The sequence below is a fragment of the Equus przewalskii genome, chromosome 7 (assembly GCF_037783145.1).
Source record: "Equus przewalskii isolate Varuska chromosome 7, EquPr2, whole genome shotgun sequence".
Lineage (NCBI taxonomy): Eukaryota > Metazoa > Chordata > Mammalia > Perissodactyla > Equidae > Equus > Equus przewalskii.
Genome location: NC_091837.1, coordinates 50236614 through 50261975, shown reverse-complemented (window position 1 = coordinate 50261975; position 25362 = coordinate 50236614). Strand labels below are relative to the sequence as shown.

The 25362-nt window shown below is 38.3% G+C and overlaps 1 protein-coding gene and 1 long non-coding RNA gene across 9 annotated transcripts in view; one reads left to right on the top strand and one right to left on the bottom strand.

Annotated features, from left to right (window-relative positions):
* CHST9 (carbohydrate sulfotransferase 9) overlaps nt 1–25362 on the top strand; it is a 256656-nt gene that overhangs the window by 99649 nt on the left and 131645 nt on the right. For 4 of the 7 annotated variants that reach the window (XM_070627517.1, XM_070627518.1, XM_070627520.1 and 1 more), the window contains one exon: nt 13066–13104. The exons of 2 other annotated variants lie outside the window; for them this stretch is intronic. In XM_070627517.1, the coding sequence (XP_070483618.1) occupies nt 13066–13104 (39 nt within the window). Of the gene's footprint in view, nt 1–13065; nt 13105–25362 lie in introns of those variants that run through there. One more of the 7 variants, XM_070627525.1, reaches the window with a different exon arrangement.
* LOC139084526 (uncharacterized) overlaps nt 480–25362 on the bottom strand; it is a 31446-nt gene continuing 6563 nt past the window's right edge. For both annotated transcript variants that reach the window (XR_011541970.1, XR_011541969.1), the window contains exon 4: nt 480–1860. This is a non-coding gene — a long non-coding RNA (uncharacterized lncRNA). The remainder of the gene's footprint in view (nt 1861–25362) is intronic.

Genomic DNA, 25362 nt, shown 5'->3' with positions numbered 1-25362 from the left:
GAGGGCTACACCAGGAAAGATGGAGAGCAATACTATGCAGGTCTACAACCCTCCAGGCCTCCCATGTCTACTGCCTTCATCCATGTTGAAATATAATTGGTTCAACTGGAGGATAAAACCAAAATTTTAAAAAACCGTAATATTCAAATCAACTCATAACTTTTTAAAAAATTTGTAGCAAATAGCGAATTGGGGAATTTAAAATCAAAGTGACAGATTGGGGCTATGTAAACAGCCAGTTCAGATAATTTTATGAAAAAAAACTTACATATTTTGCACAACAAAGGAAAAAGGATAGATATGACCCATTTCCAAAAGACTTCAGAGAACATTTTATACAAATGACAGTGGATCATTTATATCCTATAAGACCAGGCGAGGAGGAAAGGCTAACCCTGTCCCACTTTATTTACTTTATACCAGGATAGTACTTTTTAAGAATTTTTTCAATTTTTTAACACACAAATAAATAACAATGATTCATTTATAAAGAAATTTAATGGAATTTAATTTATTTGTATTTTATCCCCTTAGAGAAAGCATTGCTAAGTATTTTTGAGATAGGAAACTGGAGACTGTACAGATAAAAAGGATAATTTAAATCAATCTGTATCTTAATTTCATATGGGAATCAAGCTGATGTCACAGATAATCTGAGGGAGTCTATGTGGTAAACAGTGCGATCTTTGGAAGTCCTGGATTCCAATCCAGGATCTAACTCGTACCCATCATCTTGGGCAATTCACCTCTCTGAGCCTCCATTGTCTCCTCATTTATAAACTGTGGATAAAGTACTTCCTGCTTCCTTCCCTCGGACTGCTGTGAGAATTCAGTGAGGATGTATGCATTTCCATTGTTTCTGTGCATTCTTACAAGAACAACCCTTGGTGTTTATGTCTTGACAGACCTGCCCCTATAATTGCTGGGCCTGGAGCAAGAGAACCAGCATAGACCCCCTTTTCTTTCTACCTCCATAACAATCCCTCCACAGGCCCTCCAGCATTGTGAGGGGCCTCATGTACAAGGAATGGAACCAGTCTGCACACACATCCAAGCCTCAGGCATTCTCTGAACATCCCTCAGGCCTCAGGGTCCACACACCAGTGGTACAGTCTGGTCCCCTCTCTAGAGATCTGATCTGGCCAGAAGACTCATACAGAGCCTACAGGGCCTTGGGGATGTTTAGCCAAGGAATTCTGTCATCAGGTACTCAAAGCATGATCTAGGTAAGGCTTGGACTCAGTGGGCAAACACCTTGGCCATCCTCACCTTATGTGGAGGTAATATAAGGTTCCTCACCTTATCTGGAAAAGGATAAGAGTGGACCCTCTAAAGTGCAACCTCTGGCTGGGGAATAGTCTCACCCCCTAATTCCTGGGGCTTTCTTAAGGCCAATGCTCTTTCCTTCCAGTTTTATTCCTAGTTTATTTAGCATAGAATATCTAGCTAAATGAATATTTAGCATTCTTAGTTCATTTAACATAGTGTAGTATTATTTTGTGGTTGGCCTATGTAGAATAGAGTATAGGATGTGTTCAGCTGCAAGTAACTAAAAATTTGGACTTAAACAAAAAAGACTTAAGTAACATGAGAAATCCTAAGATAGGGTGGCTCCGTGGTGCATTAGTTCAGAGCCTCAGGGACATCGTTCTGGGTTGTGTTCCCTTCCGTCATCCTTGTGGTCTGTTGGTTTTGTCCTCATGTCCCAGGCACCATACCCAGATGTGACAGCATCCACTGAAAGAAGAGATGTTTTCTCTCTTCTTTCCGTCTCTTTTTATCGGCAAGGAAAGCCTTTTAATGATGTTCTTCAACAGTATTCATCTCACTTGTCATTGGCCAGAAATGTCAAACAAGCACCTAAAGCAAGAGAATGGAACCAGGATGATTAGTTAACGTCAGTCATGTTTCATCCATGTCATGTGAGAGGAGGGCTGGGTACCAGCACAGAAAATAAGAGGAGAAATGACTGCAGGGTAAACGCTCAACAATGTCTTCCATAGTAAATAAAACTAAAAAGTTACTTCCCTCCCTGGGGAATGCCAAATTCTCTTGTGCAAATCTAAGCTTCCCGTGGCTGAAGACTGTTGGAAGACTCAGTTTTCCCACTCCCTCCCTGTGCTCACCTACACCCACCCCCAAGGGTCCTCCAGAAGGGGCTACCGCTGTGCTGTGTCAGCACCTGGCTTGCTTTTTCTGAAATCATCGTCTCACATTGAATGTCAATAAAAGATTTTGCCAGAAAATAGCTTATTGCCTTAGGTGTTCAGATGATATTTACTTCTTCAGTCCTGGAGTGTCTCCCACTTTCTCTAGTATTAGGGAAAGGCCCATTTCCAGCCCCTCCTGGAGGCTGATTCGGTTGAGAGGTCTACAGATTCCTCTGGCCCCTTCCCTTGACTGTGAATTTCCTGTTTACTCTTTTTTTTAAATGTTTTATTTTATTGGGGTCATATTGGCTTATAACATTGTGTAAATTTCAGGTGTATATCATTATATTTCAGTTTCTTATAGACTGCATCATGTTTACCACCAATAGTCCAGTTTTTATCCATCACCATACATGTGTGCCCCTTTACCCCGTTTGCCCTCTTCTCCTCTGGTAGCCACCAATCTGTTCTCCTTACCTATGTGTTTGTATGTTTATCTTCCACATATGAGTGAAATCATATGACATTTATTTACTCTTTACAGTAGCATCGCAGACATAGAATGCCCAGCTTTCTGCCTGTCACGCAAAAGGCTCTCAACGACCTTTGTTCTCTTTCTGCTTTCCCTTAAGTATCCACCTGTTGGTGAGCCTCTTCTACACGTAAAATGTACTAGATAATTAACTTTTCTAGTAAATTCGGATAGTCAACCAGGTTTACAGAGGCCAGTTTTACATGATTGCAAAGTACACGGCAACACCTGAAAGCAGTAAATCAACATCCACAGCTCTAAGCACTTGCCTTATTGTCGCCCTTCTGTCCTCAAAGTTGAGTTTCCCCAAATGTCTAAGGCCCAAACCTTTGATGCAGGCCCACGTGAAGGAAAAGATGAGAATGATGAGGATTTTTTTAAGATAAAAAAGGAAAAACTTGAGGCTAGTGGGAATGAAAACCGTGCTGACATCTCAAAGAATAAAATTAAACTCACCTCTGGCCTCCACCAGCTTTGTCCACAAGCCAGTGAGGTGATGATTAAGAGCATCAAAGAGAGAGAGCAATGAAATGTGGTCGTTTCCTCCAGATGAAAAGCTGTGCAGGATGGTGTGTCTGTTAGCCAAATAAATTGCTGTTTAAAGGGAATAAACCCTGACTTCACAAGTCCAAACTCTGACTGGACTCATATCATTACCTTTCATAGTGAAATGTTTCCCCTTGTTACCCTCATACAGAAATGAACCCTAAATAATACTAAAGCTCTTCATTCAATGTAGGTTCTACTAATTTATCCTTTAAAAGTAAATCTACCTAGGGAAAATAAGGTAATTTTAAATTATTTAGCAGAAATCGCTGTTGAATCTTTTCAGTGTTTCAGTTCAGGGAGTTTCTATATAATTCTAATGATAAATGGTAAAGTTTTAAAGCCTGAATGAATATTTAAATGTTGTTCCACATGGATATCCTATTTGATGGTTTACAAGTTGTAAAATGCTAGATAACTGGCAAATCTCCAGTTTACTTTTGGTCAGTAACCTGGACATAGGGTAAGATTGTAATACTTTTATAAAACCAAAATACGTATTCATCTATGTAGATTATACTTTAACCACACACCTACTAATAACAAGTTTTATTCTCTTCCATGAAAAGAAATAAGTTTAGATGCTAAAATACAAGGTAATAGAACATATTTATAGGTATAGTAAGCAAACCATCTTAGGAAAGAAGGAATCTAGGTGAGCCCAGCCTTAGGGGAAAAAATATCAATTGGTATAGATTGATATATATATCTCAATAAATATTCTCATTATGAAAACAGAAAAGGAGTGGCTTTTACTATCTTTTGCTGCATGACAAAGTATGCCAAAACTTATTGGTAAAATAAACGTTTATTTTGCTTGCACTTTTGTGGTTTAGGAATTTGGAAAGGGTTCAGCTGGGCACTTTGTCTCTGATCCAGATGGTGTCCGCTGAGGTGATTGGAGCTGGAGGATCCACTTCCAGGATGGTTTCTTCATTCACACACGTCTGGCACCTGGTTGGGGTGGCTGGAACATCTTGTTTCTGGTCATGTACAGTTTGGGCAGTTCTGTTTCCATGTGGTCTCTGTGTGTGGCTAGCTTGAGCTTCCTCACAGCATGGTGGTCTCAGGGTAGTCTGACTTTTCACATTGTGGCTGGCTTCTCCCAGAGCAAGTATCAAAAGACTCAGGAAGTGGAAGCTGCCTGATTCTTAAGCCTAGAAACTGGCATTTCTACCACACCCTATTAGTTAAGCCATTTACTAAGGTCTGGACAGATTCAATGGGAAGGAAATTCAATTCCACCTCTCAACATATGCTCATGTTTATTCTAGCACAGGAGTGAATAGTATTATGAAAAGATTTCTTTACAAAATAATTTATTCCTGTTTCTTTTATAGAATGAACATTCCAAAGACATTTAGAATATTATATCATTTAAAAACAATTATTCACACCTAACTTACTAGAAACATGTTATTGCACAAAAGAAACAAAACACACATCCCTGCTTTGGTCCGTGGCTAAAGCATATGTTAGTAAAATTGGCGTTCCCATTTTGCAGAGATATTTAAGACCTGGCAATCACTGGTTTTTGGGGTTTTTTTTTTTTTAATCCAATCTGACTTCAACATCTAAAGGTCTTCCAAAAAACTTCTCTGCTAACAAATGACTGTCTCAGAGTAAAGTTCTGAATATCAAAAGGTTTACCCTAAGATTTAATTCACCCAGGCCAGTGTTGGGAATCTGAAAGGAACTGTTCCTTGTCACATTAATTATGTGCTTGTCAGGTGGATCTAAGTGGGAAGAAATTCTGTGCTTGAGAATTTCCAAGACAACATAAAACTGTTGTTTCCCATACTGATTTTGCTATCTCTTTTAGAGGGGTCAGCCCAGGAAAAATCTGGGGGCATTCAGTTCTTCTCAGGCTTTCTACACGCTGTGACGGATGGCAGACCCCAGGGCTGGGGAGGGCAGATGGAGTGTCAGCTCTGCCAAGGCAGATGGTCACCCTCGGAGGTCCAGATCTATCTGTGTCGATGTTTCCGAAGGGCCAGTTTCTGTAGCTGAGGACACACTGTCTGGAGTTCACAGCACGCAGTGTGCTCATAATGATTCTCTTTGCCTGAACATCCTAGCAACATGTCAACTAAGCAAATAGAAATGGCCAGAAGAGCAGGTAGAATTTATCTAAACTGGCAGGAGGGCAGTGAGGATCCACAGCCATGCAGAGGCTCATCACCCGTGCCTGCGGAGGCCAGTGCCCATGTCAACATCAGCATAATCCACACGTAAATAGTAAAATATTGACCAAACAAGAACTATGCAGTTTATAATGTCTCGTGTAGACCACTTTAGACTAGTTGGTCTTAAAATTGGCCCAGTTAACCTTCTCTGTTCCTGCTCTGCAGTACTTAAAATCTTCTCATATCCCTGTTCACACAATTTCTTTTGGTATTATTAAAAGAGAGTATTTACCTATCTACCTAAAGAGACCATTGGATCTTAGAAAAGTTAGGTTACTTGTTCAGAGTCCTATCATTTGTTGCAAAGAGTAAGTTCTAGCAGTGAGGTCTTCTGATTTCTAGCAAAGCTCTCCTTTTCTGTTTAGATCGTATCAGACTTTTGATCTTCCATAGTGCTGCTCACTATAAAGTGTGGATAAGGATTTGAACCACAAACCTGGGATTCTAAAATCCTGTCATCTTGGCTCATAAGTGGGGAGAGGTTTTCATGTCAATTTGTGTTTCATCACCCCAATTTGCATTTGGAAAGAGTTATGACATGAGGAGGAGAGGAAAGAAATTTGCTGAAATGGAAAGCCGCTTCTCCCTTAGAAATTCTAAAGGAAGGCAAAAGAGAGAAGTAATGGTAAAGATGTCAAGAAATTCTCAAAGGCTGAACTTCATATTATTTGTATAGATGAAGCCACTGACCTTGAGAATATTAAGAATTATCATATGTTAATAGGGACTACCTGACATGGAATGGTCGTAAAGAGAAGCACCCAGCAATACACTATTTGCTGTGTCAAGGTACTGTGGTGAAAGCATTGTAAACATGATTGCATCATGTACTCAAAACATTTAGGATTATTGAACATACCACTTTATTTAACCCTCACAATGACCCCGTGAAGTAGGAACTAGTATTACCCCAATTTCCAGATAAATACAACGTGATTTAGAGGTTAAATGATGTGCCCAATATCCTACACTGATTAAGTGGCAGAGTCGCCAGGTTGAGTTCTTCACCACTCTACAAAACTGTCCTCACTCTCCATAGGCAATAAGCCCAGAAAAGGTAAAAATCTCTGGTTCATATTTCAATCTTGCCAACCGCTAACTAGAACCTGTTACAAAAAAATTCTGAGCCTGCTTTCTCCACTGGAAAATAGAAGTAATTATCATCTACTCCATAGAATTATTGTGAAGATTAAATTAAATGATATGTTAGTATCATTAGAGTACCCAATTCATAGTAGATACTAAATAAATACTAAATTACTAAAAAAATTTCAAAGGCTGAAGGTCTTTTTGGCATTCTACTGCTGAAACATTGTGATTAGGTATTTAGCAGTTGATTCATTCAAACAAATAGTTTGATAAATAATAAATAGCTAGGAAAAAAAGTCTGCTGAAATATTTTTAACAAAATAATTTATAAAAAAATAATTTCAGGCAACCCTCCAAACCCAGGGACTGATTATATATGGCTTCTTGATATCCCAGGCCTTCCTCCTTCTCGTCCTTCCACCCCAACCATATTTTTTCTCTCTCACTTTTTATTTGTCACTTAGGAGTTCAGTGATTTGGCAAAGTTATTTAACCAATTTGTACCAAGTTTCCTTACCTGAAAATGGATATAATGTTTGTTAAAGGCTCATAATACTGTAAGGATAAAATTAATTAATTCATATATTATGCTGATGACAATGATAAGTACATAGATATTGCTTAATAACATTTTTAAGATATTGATGCCAATTTTTTTTTAAGATATTGATGCAGGCATTTTTTCTCTTATTGCTCAAACGCACGTTCTAAAGACTACTTTTCTCGTAAGTGTTGCATTATAATAGCTACACATGGCAATAGCAGTGACCTGTGTTTTAGGTTGGCTCTGCAAATCAGCCAGCACTGTAACCTGGTTACCCTGTCTATATGCCTGCAATTGAGGCATTTGAAGTGAGTAAATCTAAAGCCCTTTCCTCTCTAAGTCCCTATAAAGTAAACAGGATTAAAACCCTATCTCCTTCCACTTTTCCTAGTTAACTCAGAAGTATAGGAATACTACAGATTCTCATTATCCAAAAATACTGCCGATGTTTTTCCATTAAAATCTAGGTGAAACAAAAACAATATTAAAAAATTCATGGGAGTTAGCATCATATTATCTGGTAGTTATGTTACTCTCTCTCCCACCCCTACCTGCCACCTTTTGTTTTTTAATAAGTAACATATGCACAGTAATTTTCTTTGTCAGGATTCTATGCCTTCTTCAGAGTGCATTTTGCCAAAGAAACATCGGACATAAATGAACATTTGCAGGTATCCTAGCAACAGGATGTGATTAATAATACCTCTCAGAGCAGGGCAGATAAAATGCCTGTGAGTGCACACAAACTCAGAATTGGCTACTGAGAAATTGGTGGTGCAGTGAGGGAAGCTTGATGAGATTCCATGACAGACTGTATTATACAGATGGAGGCAGGAAGAAGAGAGAGTATATTTTAGAGACTAGACTATTATCTGAGTATAAAAATACAGTGTATATGTGTATATATTCATCTATCACATATACATATATGCTATGCATGTATATGTATGTGTATATGTATGCATGTACATACACATGTGTATACACTGTATATGTGTATATACACTGTCTCTATATACATATAAACGTGTATATGTATGCACAAAATTTCATTTTCACCAGAAGTGACATAAGATATTGTAATACAAATGCCCCTACTCATTATTAGTGAGACATCCTTGGATAGCTTTTTATCTGCTTGTGGTTTTAAAAGATCAGAAACAGTCATTGTGATTAAGGGACTATTTCCATATAGAAGTACTGAAATGTGCTAGAAATTGATATATATTTAATATTTCTTCATGGAACAATACCAACAACCTCAAAGCTAAAGCTTTTAAAAATATTTACTCAGTTTATAGAAATAAATAGTCATGAGATGTGGAATTTTAATGTTCAATTAAATACATTTTCTCAGAAGAAAAGTTTTACCCTGCAAATTCTATTTGTATGAGATTACAATCCCTTTTTATTCCTCACAGGCGGAGTACTGCATCCAGGTTTAAAGAGAAAGTGCAAACCACACTTGAATGTTTTGTTTTTAAATAAGAATCTGTGATAAAGCACAACTAGGGCAGAATGCATGTTCATTATGCGGAAAGCCTCGCTGTTATTTTATGACCCACTTTTCTAACATCATAATTTTCTAGGTTGTCAGTTGTAATGTAAATACTTGGAAAAAGCTCTGTTCTTGGTTGTGCTTGCACTCAATGTTAGCAATATAAAATTTACTTCATGTTCTCCAGCATTTTGAGGTGGGTTGGGATATTACATAACTCTCTGTGTGTCAACTCCATCCCAAGCATTTGTGTTCAAGGCACTGTAAGGCCTGAGGTGACAGAGAGGCGTAGGATACACCCCTTGCCCTAAAGGAGGCCACAGTCCAGTTGGGGGCACAAACCTGTAATTAATTTTGAACCAAAGGTATAAATAAAGGGCTAAAGGAGCATAAAAGAGGGTGATTAATTCCGCAGGGAGTGGGGAGTTGGGGGAGGTGTCACAAAGCAAGAGCTCAGCTCCAAAGGATGAATAGAGTTTTCATAGTCAGGAATGACATGGCAGGCCATCTCAGGAAGTAGAAACAGCATGAACAGGGGGTTGGGGTGTGAGGTGTAATTCCTGGCACAATTGGTAAGTGTTCTGTATGGTGCTCGAACGATGGTAGCAGAAGGTAGGTCATGGCCACATCTTCTAGGGTCATAAATTCCATATTAGGGAATGTGGATTTTGATCTTTAAGACTGCAGGGACAGAAAAAATGTCCCTAAAACCAACAAAATCAGTTAGGAGCCTGGAGAAAATAACCCCAGGAAGAAGGATCAACTTCATGAACTAGGGCAATGGCAGTGAGAAAGGAGAGGACAGATCTGAAAGGCTCTGTGGAGAGAGAGCGTAATGATCTGAGGGTCAGATTAGATATGGAGGTTGAGTGAAGGGAGGAGCTGAGGATCCTTAGGTTTTGTGTTTGAGTGTCTAAGCAGATTGGGGACAACTCTAAAGATAAGGAGTTTTGTAGGGGATTATAAGGATTTAAGTTAAGGACATGTGTTGTAGTGCAGTGGAAAACACAGATAGAAATTTCTAGTGGGCCTAAAACCTAGGAAGATTTTGGAGCTAGGGACATAGATCTGAGAATCGTCTCTTCCTATGAAGGTAAACCCTGCGAGAATGAGAGATTGGATCACCCCTACAGAGCAAGACAGACTGAAAAGGAAACGTAGACGGTCTTCTCCAGTTAAGGAGTGCATCCTCTGTGTCCCTTCATCAATATAACATCATCTTATTGATCTAGTTTTCATTTTTCTAATTTGGAGTTGAGTGTATGTGTAACTAAGAATGGAACTCTATAACAGAACTAATAGGATAATAAAACTAATAAATAACGTTTGTAAAGCACTCTACAGTTTACAAAGCCCTTTCACGTAACACGGGCAGAGAACTTTTTGAGGTCTCGGTAAAAAAGCATTATCAGCAACGCCTTCCAGTCTCCCTTCTGAAACATCAACCCCCAATAGTTTATATGAGTTTCCTCCATTTCTTGCTGGCTCTGCATGTGGAATTAAATTTTAATTAATTAAAATTAATTTAATTAATCCTCACAATATTTAATCCTCACAACATTCCAGATAAGCAGATTCTCATCCTCATTTTACAAATGAGAAAGTCAGGGAGACTGATTTACCACATCTAGCATCACTGTAGGTGTATTGTATTAAGTAATAAATTAACTCAAACTTTTATGATAAAATTATCTAATAGGTATTAATTGTCTGTTACTGTATAACAATTTACCCAACACTTCGCAGCTGTAAACAACAATAAACATTTATCATCTGACACAGTTTCTGTGGGGAACTCTGGAGTGGCTAACTGGATGGTTCTGGGTGAAGGTCTCCCATGAAGTGGCAGTGAAGGTGTTGGCCAGAGCTGCAGCCATCTGAAGGTTTGACCACGGCTGAGGGATGGGCTGCTCACGTGCCTGGCAAGTTGATGCTGACTGCTGGCAAGAGGCCTTAGTTCCTCATTGGCTGTTGCCCAGAGGCCTGAGTCCTTTGCCATGTGTTCCACTCCATAGTACTGCCTGAGTGTCCTCATATTATCTGGCTTCACTCAGGAGTCATCTGAGAGAAAGCAAGATGGAAGCCACAGTGCTTTTTAAGGCCCAACGTCAAGGACTGCATAAGGACATAAATACCAGGAGGAGAGAAGACGGGGATCACTGGGGTCCCCTTGGAGATGGACTACCATATCATATGATTTATGTCCACTACATTTATTGTCAACTTTCAGGATTTATGACTCTTATACAAGTTAAAGACTCTCCAAAGAGATACTTTTTTAACATTTTCTAATTCAGGACTTGAATAACATTTTTAAAAATTCATGAAAATATTTGAGGCCTCTAGTATACAGAAATTTGTAATCAAATAGTAAACAGTAGCTTGCCCAATAAAAAAACTTAAATGAGGAGGTACCCTGTCACACTTGGTAATGAATGAAGCCTTTAAATGGACTATTCATGCTATTTGTCTGTTTGAATCATTGGAATAAATTGTATCAAACAAGTCCTCTGGAAATCACCCAGATGAATAGAATGCATTATTAATCACGTTGCCAGTTAAATGAATTCTACACTTCTGGCAGCTGCATGAACGGATGATTGTACATTGTCGCCTTATATTTTAGGATTTTAAAGACATGAAGGGATGGTAGACAAACTTGGATGAACTTTACATGCAGCTTCCATGTGCTGCATAAACTCTCAGTAAGCAGCTCCATCTGTGAATTGTTGATAGCTGACAAGAAAGCGATGGCTGGGAGAGTACCCCTTGCCTACCCGTCACAAAACCAAGGCTTTCACCTCGACGGTGGTGCGGACGGTGGTGCTTACACACACCACTGCCCTGGGGCCGAGATTCCTATCTAAGGCTGTAAGCATGCTGAAGGGCCCCACAGCCTGGCAGAAACCTTGACTGTGCTCCTGCTCAAGCTGTGGCCCCATCGTGCTCATTTGCATGCTGCCAAATTTCGTGAACAGAAGCCATTTCCTCAGTCTCACCTTCCTCATCACCCACTTACTGCTCAGGCCCTCACAGTCTCTCTTGTGTTCCCGGCCCCACTCTGCTAAAACTGCTCTCTCACAATCTAGTACCAACCGCTGGAACTCGGCAGCATCAGGTGCTGTTGGTCCCCCATACTTCCTGAAACTTTATTCATGGTACATGACTCTCTGCTCTGTTGATCTCCATGGATCTCTGCTTCTTATTAACTGTCCTCTCATGGTCCTACATCACAAGACAAAAGTAGCATTTTTGTTTTCTTGGTCACTCAGCCCAGCCCTCTGGGCCGTCTGCCCTTATGTAACCATTCACTCCCTTGTTCCAGCCATCTTCTCTACATGGACATTTTCTGTGTCTATAATTTCAATTCTGATCTCTCTCCCAAGCTCCGTGTCCCCATAGCACTCAAAACTCAGTAAGTCTTGGGGCTGGCTGGTGGCATAGTGGTTAAGTTCCTGTGCTCCAGCTGAGTGGCCGGGGGTTCGCAGGTTCGGGTCCCAGCACAGATGTAGCACTGCTCATCAAGTCACGCTGTGGTAGGCGTCCCACATAAAATAGAGGAAGATTGGCACAGATGTTAGCTCAGCGACAGTCTTCCTCACACACAGAAAAAAACTCAATAAGTCTAAAACTGAACTTGTCACTCCCATGCTCCCATCACATTTTACTACTTCCCTGAATTGCATCACCACACCCAGGTGACCATCCATCTTGACCTTCTGGTCTCCCTTGCATTTCACATTTTGTAAATCCCTGGGCCCTATAAGTTCTGCCTTCCCGCTGTCTCTTGCATTCATCGCCTGCCTTGTCTCCAATTCCACTGCCATTCTCAGTCCATTACCTCTTGCCTAACCTCCAGGATAGCCCTCTTCCTATGCAACGCTACTGGTGTTCAAGTTCTTAAAGCAAGCTCTAAACGTGACTTTTCTTGCTCAAGTAGGCTTGTCCTACATAGCCCACACTATTTCTTTTGCCAAAAATCAATCTTTTCCCTATTTCAAATTCCCCAAATCACATGTATCTCTCAAGATCCGAGTCAAATACCATTTTCTCCATAACTTCATGGGCACCTCTTTATTTCTTAAAATAATCTCTTTATCCTCTCATAGCTTTAAACATTTTGTATGTTTTGGAGCACATCTCATTTCATGTTGTATTGGCTGTCCTTTATCTTCCCAAGTAGGTCGTAAGAGGCCATGGTCTTATTTTATTCAGGTTTTCCCCATACAGTTTGTTCTATGAGGATTTGCACCTTGTGTATTTATTGTTGAGTAAATTACTCATACTAAGAAAATTTTTAAAACCCATCAGAGTATTTAATGGTACCCCTTTATTTTGGACTTTTGTAAATTGATTTGAAAGCGTTTTTCCTGCCTTTCAGCAGTGCCCAGTCATCTCTAGACGTGTGTTTGACATGGCAGACGTAGTGATTGTATTTGGAAATTGCCATAAACTGCACTTTCATCTGAGTTACATCTCATGGCCCCCCACTGCAACTGATCTCCCACTTCTCATTTCAGGGAGAGTGGAGAAGAAAAGAGAGCAAAAAGTCACTTCAGGTAAGATTTTGACTAATTGTCTCCAGCTTTATTTTCTGTTTTTACTTCCACCTTTAAAAAAAAAATCTGTTTGCAATTTAAAAACTCACATTAAAAAAAGTAATAGTTTATGGTCCTAGAATTGATTGATATTAAATTAATTAAAGTATACGAATACGTTTAGCTTTTGCACGCTCATATCAATCATGTCTTTTTCCATCTACCATTTTATTTAAAAGAAAATGAGATGGAATGTTATTTAATTTTTTTATGATTACCTAATAAAAGGTAAGTCTTGCAACCACCAATTTTAAAACATGGAGTTATAATAGTTGATAACCATTTTATTTTCCCAAATATCTATGAATCTCAATTATTTTTCTTAAAACCATTTATGTAGTTGATGTTTTTCAGGACAGTGTTGATTACTTAACTGAGAAGAATCTTTACATTTTGGAGGAATTTTAAGAATTATTGCATTTCTAAACTCTAATATGTATCCAGAAGTGAATGCTGCTTTGGCACAGTGCCATTGCACATAGTAGGGGTCAATATTTGCTGCCTATACAAAAATAAGTTTTACATTTCCGTATTTTCATTGCTTGGATTTGGCTTAAAGTCGTGAGGTCAGATAGATTTTCATTTACCAAGTCGATCTTTGCATAAGAGCAATCTTCCAGCTCCCAATGCCCTCAGTTTGCCGATAATCATAAAAAGCTCTGATTTGGACTCCACCTTTCCAAGTCTCCACCAACCCATTATTCTATGCAATATAAGAGCTGCCAGCATAAAGACACATTGCTCCTAACCATTATCTCCTTTCAACTTCATTTCTTGTCTGGTAACAAGGTATCATGTGCATTTCCAAACAGTGTGGTCAATAGAAGACAAAAGTCTGCATTAATCAAAAAATGGATACACAGCCTAAGCTCCTGTCTCTTTTCTCCTTTCCACCCTTAGCATTCGTCTCACACAACTCGGCAACTTATTACCTGATGACTTCCCTCTTAAATGTCATTGTTTGCATTCTCTTTGTGGATCATATAAAGCCTGATCATGAATATAAAAAAATATATATAAAGGCAAGAAAGTGTCTGGTCTCCTCATAGATGCGATTACCTCCATTATTGCTCCTTGGGGGAAAATTATTTATACTGTTTCCAAATTGCTTTTGCTATGATCCTGTAGATACTGGCTTAAAGAAACTTTATAGTCTGGAAGAAAGCTATATTGGCCAAAGCGTTAAACCAGATGCCTCTTTAAGGTCCTCCATACTCATGGATTCTAACATCTGTGTGACCAAGGTGACACAAAGGGCTAGAGGCAGAGGTAGGACAAGAACTCAGGTTTCTTCATGTCTTATTCTTTTCAATTTCCCACCATCCTAACCTTTCTTTTCAAATCAAAGTCCTAGTCACTTTGATACTGTGTTGAGTTTCTTGCTTAATAAAATATTTTTCAGTAATTGGAAAATCTTTTTAAGGCAACAGCATCTTTGGCAGGGAACACTAGTCACCATGTTATGAGGCAACTCCCTTTATTAATGGAGCTAATTTGCCCAACTGGTTCACAGTTTGTCACTGTGTCCAATTTATATGAGAAAGTGAAAGAAACTGGCTAAGAGAAAGTGAAGTCAATGATAGCTAATGGATGGAACTCAGAGTATTGGAGAAAATTGTTAGGCTCCTCATCATTTCAAAGAACACAAATCCTGCCCACGGGAAATCTATATTTGTAAAGATAGTCTGAGTTCTCAAAATTGGGACATAACCTTTGCCAATGTAGTCATAAATATCACCACGTTCCGTTTATGAAGCTGGTCTGAACGTCTGCATCTTTGGAGACCAAGAACATCATGGGCTTCCTTGCTTCTGACTTCCTGCCTGTTTGTCTCTGTATCATTTGTTGTTCATTCTGCTCAGATTCTGCATCCTGCCTGCTGAATTAGACAATACATCTCACACACTCCTATTTATAGCAGCTCCATCTCTCAGCTATGGGAGATCAGTATTATGTCCTCGACCCTTTTAATCTACTCCTTCTTGTTGCACTGATCATGACTGAAACCAAAAAATTTAGAAAAAAATATTGTAGACAAAAATACTCCCATTGAAACAGGGACTTCGAGGACCCTCACTTTTTGGTTGGTTAAGGCTGGTTAATTCTTTGTTTAAGGAATGTTGCACTCAGATGAAAGTTACAGAGGTAAGTTTTTGCTCAGGATAAGAAATAACTTCCTAACAAGGAAACCTCTCCAGGACTGGGAAGAATGAGATTATGTGGGTAAAACTGTTAGGAGAATTTGGACCATCACCTTTAAGGGATGTTGATTAGAGATTCATGAAGTGTGGTGGGATCAGGCTCTTTCCAATTTTGTGTCTGTGATTCTACTTACCATTATTACTTTATTGAAATGGCTCTACCTTGTGTGTATGGTTCCACACAAAGAAATCCTAAATGCTTCACACTTCATTATATAACTGAATGAATCATGTTCCAAAGCTTATGCTAAGTTAGTTTGGACTGAGTTGCTTAGTACAGCATATAGCTAATGGGGTTCAGACATTGGAATAAAGTTGTCCTATAGTCTATTTAGCTTCTTTTAGGGAGAAAGTTGTTTGAACCCTCATTGCAACCCTGTCTGTGGTGTCAAATATGATGCTCTTTTCGGTAAGCCAGGAATAAGTCACAAGTAAAGTCACTGGTAAAGAAGAACAATGAGAATATGTATAACCCAATATCATTTTTGAAAAGTTGTGGTAAACTTAGCCTTTTTTTTTAAAGCAGTTCAATGCAAATATCTCTTGACACCGAGCTTAGAAACCCATGTCAAATTCATACAACATGGCCAACAAAATCAAAGCTAAATTTGGCTATTTGAGGTGGTAAAAAATATTAGAAATGTATGATAGCATAATGATAAATGGACACAATTTCAGGGGGCAAGTTCCTGATATCAGTAATTATCTTTTTTGCCCTTGATTTTTTTAAAGAACCAATTTCTTCACAGAAAAATAGGAAAAAATGGCCAGCTATACTCCAGAGATTTTACATAAAACTCATATTGAGTTTGAAGTATTTTTATCTTATCAGAAGAAAGATCCCTTTTTAGGTCAAGGAATTCTTGATTTTAAAAAGCAACACAGCCAACAAATGAAGAATTCTTGCAGAGAAAGGTGCTTCATATATTATTGTTTAGAAAAGCTATATTAGAAGGCTTACTAAGGTAGACTATAGAGACACCATCTGTTAAATATATATTGTTCCAGTTTTTCCAAGGAGAATACTTTCAAATCCAGTTAAGTATTAAATAAAGAATGGTCCTGATGGACCAGAGAATGGAGTTATCGGTGGAGATGATAATGAGTATTTTAAAATAAAGTTGAGTACTTTGCATTTATGACATTAGACCATTCCTGAAGTTAGAGATGTTTTGTTCATTTGCATAATTTGCAAAAATTTACTGGTAAAGAAGAACAATGTTATTTTTTTCTCAACTCAAAAGGTGAAATTTATTATTGGAAATTCAGCAAATGGTAGAACATATGCCTTGCAAGCTCAGTCCCTTGCTGCTTACTCTTTGACTGGGCTTTTCACTTCTTTGAAATGTTCTAAAACAGCAACAGCACCTGCATTTCAAAACTTTAACACACATTGAACGCAGTCACTCAGGATTTAAAAAGTAGTTAAATAGATACTGAATAAATTCTTCCAACTGTGCGCGAATAACATGTTCAATTTCTTTTATGGTAGTCATTTATTAAATGCAAATTTTCAAGAAGATGGCTATTTAGCATGATTTTTCTCTATGCTAGTACCATTTTTGTAGTGTTTTTTGCCATAGTTCCTATGCAGTAGCAACAAACCCCTCAAAAATAAGCATGAGAAGACCTAATCTGTCATTGTTTTAATTATTAGTGACCAACATAAAACATATGAAGTTAGCAGGCAGAGTACGTTGTGACAAATACATTTAAGTAAATTATCATTCTTGAAAAGCCCACTGTTTTTTGCACGTTAATATTTTGTAATATTCTACATGTTTTACTCTCACTTTGTGAATCATTCTCCCAGTTAGAATCAAGTTCGAAAATGCATGTCGTCCTAACTTGTTCATAGCTTACAAAACCTCTTGTCCCCTAATACTGTGTTGCATATTTGAAAGTTGCCGAGAGTAGATCATAAAAGTTTTCATTACAAGAAAAAAAAATTATAGCTATGTATGGTGACAGATGTTAACTAGATTTATTGTGATGATCATTTCACCGTGTATACAAATATCAAATCATTATGGTGTGCACCTGAAACTAGTATAATGTTATATGTCAATTATATCTTAATAAAAAAAAAAAAAAGAAGCTCTTGTTTTGACCTCATCTCCTTTGGTACCACAAAGGGGCAGGAAAGGAACCCGAGGTGACATTTATAAGCTGATATATTCGAATTGCTAAACCCTTTTTTTTTTTTTTTTTTTTTGAGAAAGATTAGCCCTGAGCTAACTGCTGCCTATCTTCCTCTTTTCGCTGAGGAAGACTGGCGCTGAGCTAACATCCATGCCCATCTTCCTCTACTTTATACGTGGGACGCCTACCACAGCATGGCGTGCCAAGCAGTGCCATGTCCACACCCAGGATCTGAACCAGTGAACCCCGGGCCACCGAAGCGGAACGTGCAAACTTAACTGCTGTGCCACCGGGCCGGCCCCTTGCTAAACATTTTTGCGGTCCAGGCTTTGTGCTTGATATTGGAGATGCAACGTGAATGAGTTTGGTAGTAGTGTCCTCAATTCATTCACTTTCAGCTGGAGGAGAGAAGCAAGTATAGATGATTATAATACAGTGTGAAGCGTGTATGCACTAGGTGTCATGAGGATTTCAAAGACGGCTTCATGGAAGAGGGGAGACTTGAGTTGATCCTTGAAGAAAGAATTGGGGCTTACTAGGTAGAAAAAGGGAAAGAGCTGGCTGTGCAGAGACAAAGACAAGAGAAAGTGTGGCCTACTGAAGGAAAGATTAGGGCTTTGATCAGAGTGGAGCACAGTCATGAACAGACAAGGAGCAAGAGATGTGGTCAGAAAAGTAGGCCTGAGCCAGAATCGACAAGGGCCCTTATGCCATTCCATGGAGTTTGGACTTTATGCAGTAGGTGTTGGAAGCTAATAAAGTACAAGGAATTACACAATCTATTTGCATTTTATAAAAATCCTTCCAGAGGAAGTATGGATTGGAAGAGGAATTGACTGGAGACAGAGTAGTCAGGTGGTATATCACTTTAATTATCTAAAAATGAAAGGATGAAGGTCTGAGGGGTCTTTCCTAAGAAAGTGGCATTGAGGTGGAAGCTAATGAAATGGAATGCAGATGTATTTACAAGAGAGAATTGGCTTGTCTGGATATGGGAGGTCAAGAGGATACTCCCAGGTCTCCAGCTTAAGAAATGAGATGAAAAGTGCATCCTGCATAGGGAACATGGGAGGAGGGACAGGTCTGGTGGGGAAAATGATAAATTGAGTCATATCTACATTTATTATAATGTGGCCTATGGGATATGGAGGCGGAAATGTCAAGAATGCTGAATAAGCAGTACACATTACAAGCCCGAGACTCCAGAGAGAGGTCTGGGATGCAGGCTTTCCTTTTCAGTCACTGGTACCTGGATGAGAGTTCAAACCCTGGTTATAAATGAGCTTGCCCAAAGGGAATGGGAGGTGTGAGAAGAGAAGAGGCGAGGATGAGTCCTTGGGAGATCCCTAATATTAATGAAGAACACAATAAGAGAAAGCAGAGACTGAGAGCCTAAGAAAGATCAATCACAGTTGTCCTGTGAGGAGCAGCAGCATTCTTCGTTTCTGAATCAAAGAGGAAGAAAGTCAGAAGGAGGGACTGGTCAAGCATGTCACATGCCACAGAGCAATCAAATGAAATAAGCACTGAAAAATATCCATTGAAGTGGGGGGAGAAATCTGCTGGTCACCACAGAGAAATTATTTTTTAGGAGTTCTGGAAGTGAAAACTAGATAGCGATGAGTTGAGTGAGGGAGTATAGCACAAATGCAGCCTTGTTCTTTCAAAGGGTTTGTCTGTGAAGAGAAGGATAGAGAGAGAGACAGAGATACAGAGAAGGACATAATCATGAAGTCAGGGAATTGATGTGGACTGAGGACCTGCTATTTCTGGCTCTGTGCTCAATACCTTCTAATTTATCCTCAAAATGACTGTGTAATGTTGTATGGCCAACATTTTAAAACTTAGAAAATGGAGATGCAGAGAAGTCAAGTAACTTATCTTAGGCTCCATATATTAACTGATTTAGCCGGAAATGGAATCTAGGCAGTAGTGTGCTGGAGCCAGCTGGTAGTATCCTAGGAGATATCTGGAGAGAACTGCCTGTGCACATCTCTTCCCAACTCTGCCTTCAGCGAGGTCGTGCAGGTAGATGAGAATTGGCCACAGTGGGAGTGTTTACACATGGAAATTGGCAGACATTACAAAGCAGGGTTGGTTGATCGATTGGTTCCTGGAGAGCCAGTTGTTAAACACTGACAGGTGCACCCCTGGATCTAGGTCTGAGTGGTAGCAAAGCCTAAGCTTTTCCCACCACCCTGCATATGTGACTTGGCCAAGGTCACAAGATTAGCTAACAGATAGCAGTGTGAGACTTGAACTCAGACCTGTGGTCCACATCCGGCCCAATACAAGCCAAAGGGCTTTGATGAAAAAACAAGTAAAATCTCACATTCTATGACCAAATTGCCCAGGTTGGTATAAACAGCCTTACATTTATCCGTCCTCTAGTTCTAAGCTACCAATTTTCTGCTTCGGCCTCTCAGGCAATCCGTCTCTGGCATGTTTGCTTTTTTAAATAGCTTTCCCGAAGAACTGGCTCTCCGAACTCTGTTAATGCATTCTATTAAAAAAAAAAAGATAACCAATTTTCTCCTGGGTTTATGGTTTCAAAACAATATTTATTATTGAGTGAAATAAAGTATCACAGATGCATTTTTCCATCCACAAAATGGAAGACTTACACACAGGCTGTTCATGAAAACAAGTCCCGAAGAGTTTATTTTTAAACAAAGTTCGTTTTCCAGCTAGTCGAATTTATGATAGAGAATAAATAACAACACAGCTGTGCCACATTATTTCAAAAATACCTTGAATTTCATTGTGTAACACTGCTTTTAAAACAGTGTGTTTATGCAAACTAAACAAATCTGAAACGATCAGTAGCTGACGTAAGAGAAATTACCATGTCACACCACATAGTCAAAGTGCAGATATGAAATCATTTCCCTGAAATTCCCTCCACGTGTTTAATTTGGATTGCTATTGTAGCACACACAACAGGATTTATTTGCAGACAGTTGAGACTTGAAGCATGGTTTCTTTAGGTGGCAGGGGAGAAATATTATCTTTAGCTGCATCACAGTAGATTTCATCTGAAAGCAGTGTGCCTCATTGTATAACCGAAAAAAAGAACCTTTTATCTAGGTTGATTCTTACACAATATATGTGTTCCTTTCACCCAGGAAAGAAAATGAAGAAGAGCTTCATAATTTTGTTAGCCAAAAATTACTGTAGGCTTTCATCTTAAATATTCTATAAAAAAGCCACAAGGAATTCCCAATTAAAATGGAAAGTAACTCAAATAAAAATGGACGTTCAGGAGCTAGAGGATAGATCTTATTAAGGCAGCCTGGGCCAAAGCAGTTCTCAACAAAATGAGGCTCATGGTAGTTTGAATTTTTTGTGGAAGCTGCATCAAAGGGCATTCTATGTGTGTATAGCAGTCAATATAAGGGTAAGCACACTTTTATCTGACATGACTTGGAAATGGAGCATTCTAGGTAAATGCATATTTTGATTAGTTAAAAATAGAACTTATACTAACAAAAGATTTAAAACACCCACAGAAATAGAATATGGGAGATCCTTAGGCTCTCTTGTGAAAGGAGTCTTAAGTCATACCTGATTTTCCCACAGAGAAAACAATGAACTTGTATTTCTAACCAAGAAACAGATGCCCAGCTTTTTTTAAAATTTTCATATAAATGACCACAAACATTTTAATCAAGTGTAAATGATATACTTGTACACTGTGTAACTGAAAACTTCTTAAGTGAATGTAAGTCAGTTGAGCTGAGCAATACAGTAATTGATCATGTAAATTGTCCTATTATTTCACTGAAAATTCCCAGATAAAAGGATTTTTCAGGACAAGAGAGAAGTCATGAGACTGTAAGGAAACAAGAAACAGCTGAAGACTGCTCACCCCAGAAGTGAGATTATGACTTGAGTGGCAGGTGGAGGAACCCTGAAAGGGGTGGAGCCTCGGCTGGAGAAGTAGAGAGAGCCGGGGAGGTCAGAACCAGGGGACTCTTTCAGAAGCAGCTGAGTATTCTGATCAGCTAATTCACACTGAGGGGCTAATAAATGGCCTTGAATTACTATATTATTGATTCCAGATAGCATATTTAAATTTTGTTCAACGTGATCATTAGTGTCTTGCCTTCCATTTGAAACATTTATAGAAGATGATCCTGACCACAGCCCATGCCTTTGTTTGAACATCTTGGCCTTGTTGGAGTCCTTGCAGAATGTCTCTTGAATGCTGGCTATCCTTGCTTGCCTGAATTTGCTTATACATCTTCACTATGACCTAGTTATTAGTAAGGACTGTAAATCTCTGATACATTTCTCACTGCACAGAAACAATTTCTCAGTCAAATGTGGTCCTTTCCGCCTCAAAAAGACACCTGAAATGCAATTGTACCCAAGCCTTCTCTGAAAACATATAGCTGTCTGTTTCACTGATACATCAAGACAAACGAAACACCACATTCAAAACCTGACTTTATTTAATACATCTTTCTCTTGTTTTCTTTGGCCATTTTTCCATCTGATCTGCTGACTTCCCTGCCGTTTCAAAATGTTCATCCCAGGATCCACAGATAAGCAAATATGAACTACGTTAAATTTAATATTTTTCATTGACCCTCATAATACCTAGAAATGTACTAAATCTTACTAGACCAATATAGTTATTTTCCCCACAAGGTTTTTAAAATTTTTTAATCTTTTAAAAATTGTAGTAAAATATGTATAACAAATTTTGCCATCTTCACAATTTTTAAGTGCACAGTTCAGTGGCATTGAGTACATTCACATTGTTGTACTACCATGCCCACCAGTCATCCAAAGAGCTCTTCTCATCTTCCAAAACTGAAACTCTATATCTGTTAAACAACTCTCCATTTTTTCCTTCCCCACCCTCCGGCAATGACCGTTCTACTTTCTGTCTCTATGAATTTGACTATGCTAGGTACCTCATATAAATGGAATCCTACAATATTTGTCCTTTTGTGACTGGCTTATTTCACTCAGCGTAATGTCTTCAAGGTTCATCCATGTTGTAGCATGTTTCAAAATTTTCTTCCTTTTTAAGGCTGAATAATATTCAATTATATGTTTATCCATTCATCCATCAATAGGCACTTGGGTTGTTTCTACCTCTTGGCTATTGTGAATAATGCTGTTATGAACATGGGTATGTAAGTATCTATTTGAGACCCTGCTTTCAATTCTTTTGAGTATATACCCAGAAGTGAAATGGCTGGGTCATGTGGTGTCCTATAAGGTTTTTAACTTAAGCAGGAAGAATGATTAAATTTGTAACATTCTCCAGATTTCAGAATTATTTGTTTATTTTTTCCTCTCTCTTGCTTTCTTGTAGATCAGCAATATCCAATAGAAATAGAATGTAAACTATATATGTAAATTGAAATTTTTGAGTAGCCACATTTTAAAAAGTAAAAAGAAATAGATGAGATTAATTTAATAATGTTATTTAACCCAGTGTATTAAAAATATATCATTTCAACATGTAATCAATATAAAGATAAAATAAAAAATTGTAAACGAGATGCTAGAAACAATGCATATGCCAGACATGTATATTACAATAAAGGTTGATAGAGTACATGATACAAAAGTCAAAGAAAAATATAGTCCTACCAAAACAATAAAGTTATGTTGAATGGAAAAATTATCTTACACTGCTTTAGTTTTTAAATTAAAAATTAAATTAATTAAAATTAAAAGTTCAGTCCCAGAATGTACTAGTTGCATGTCACATGCTCATTAGCCACATGTGGCCGGGGACCACCACAGTGACAATGCAGACCCTAGCATTTCCATCATCATTGGGAGTTCTAGTGGACAGCACTGCTCTGGGCTGTGAGCTCTCTGAGGGCAGGGAACTTGCATCTTTTGTTTATCATCACAGCCTTAGCGCCTAGTGCATAGGAAGTGTTCAATATTTATTTGTTGAATGATCAACTAAGTTTATTTAGCAGTCGTTTATTGAATGCTTGCCATTTTCCAGGCACTGTCACTGTCATGGCACTGGGACCTTACCCAGTGAGCCGATACCAGCAACATGCCTCGTCCTGGAAGGCCTTTTCAGAGACTGAGGTCCTTGCAGGTTCTGTTTGCTTGGTTTCTGAGCTAGGTTTTGAATGAAATGGAAAAATGCAGTGGAAACAAAGACAGAAATTGCTTGTATGGTTCCGTTTTGTCTCTGGTGCCTCCCATAGGGCCTGGAAGAAGCAGACCCGCAGTAAATGCTGGTTCAACCCACAAAGGAGCAAGGGGCTTGGTTAAATCATCAGACACAGCAAATGGCCCTGTGGGTTTCCTAAGGAAACAAGTCCCTAAGAATGGTGAGAGGGAATTGCAAAGGTAGTCAGGAGAAGATGGGAGAAACGGGCACATAGGTGAGAAGGGTGTGAACACCCTATACAGTGCACTTGAGGAAGTACAGAGGATCATCTCTAACCAATGCCAGAGTCGTGAGCACTTCCGTGTCCATAAATTAAAGTGAAAACTTTATTCATTCTGCTATAAATTTCTGTATCTTAATTCAATTTGGAAGCAAAGTCACTCATTTATTCATTCATTTGTTGAAGAACTATTAAAAGAATATTTATTATTTACAGCTAGGAATCAAGGGCAAAGCACTAAAGTTATATTTGAGATGGAGAGAAATCTCAAACATATTTTAAAAAGAACTTCTTTGATTTGATTATTTAGGAGAAGTGGGGATGGGATGATATTTTCTGAATTTTGTCTTCAGATTCATGATTGATGAATCTTGATTGCCCTGGAATGAGTCTGTGTGTCTGAAGAGAGAATGAATATTACCTTTTTCAGTGTCACTGCAACATTAAAAACAAAAATCACTGTGTTTCTTTGATAATTCTGTCTTTATTGCACTTGGTTTTCAGTAGTCTGCTATTATTTTTTTAATTATGTATGTAAATACAAGGAAAGAATATTATTTTGCATAAAGAATTCCTCTCCTACCTGCCTATGTGCTATTGGAAATGAGAGTCTACATTTAGAAGTAATTTAGGGGATTGGACTGAAAAGAGATTGCAGGATATCATTAACATTTGTCTCACACCTTTAACACAACTCTTTGTTGCATGTCTTCTAATTGCAATCAATGACATTTATCAGTAACTCATTTGCCATTAATATAGGGGCCTCTAAGTTTTAGAAAATAATAGGATGTGAGTGATGATTTCTGTGTGTCAAGGAATGTTCAATCTTTTTTATTTTTTTTTTTTTGCACAATGAACCTAACCAGTATTTGCATGCCTTCCCAGTGTGTGCTGTCAGCCAGGCCTTCTCAGCGGTGGTGAACAGTAGTGGTCATTGTGTGCCGGGGGGACAGCTGTGCACTGACTTCCTGGGAATTATAAGGGCATTTGTGAAAAGTCAAGCTATAGCATTCAAAATGCCTTAATCAACATGTTTGTACAATCATTGCTATAAAGTAAAAAAAAAAAATCCTCATATTCAGAATATGTAAGTCATACTTGATTCATATGTAACTATGGTTGTTTTTTTAATATTAATTAAATGACAACAATAAACATCATTACAGTGGTTTAGGTAAAATAATTTTTGGCCTGAAATACTCAACACATGTCTATATAATTTATTACAATGTTTTTGATTGTTGAATATATTAGAAAGTTAGCATCTTCTCTCTTTATTTAACTTGCTGCACATGTGCTGAGTATTTTTTAAAAGGTAAAAAGTAAATTTATTCCAAGAATTTAATTTACCTCTCTGGTGTTTATTGAGGAAACAAGAAAAAATCATTTTCCTCCTCCACATGAGGAAGAAAATCAAAAGAGAGAGAATTAATTGAATATTATTTAACTCCATAGCACAAGTCTTTAAATAACAACTTCCTCGCACATCTGGATTA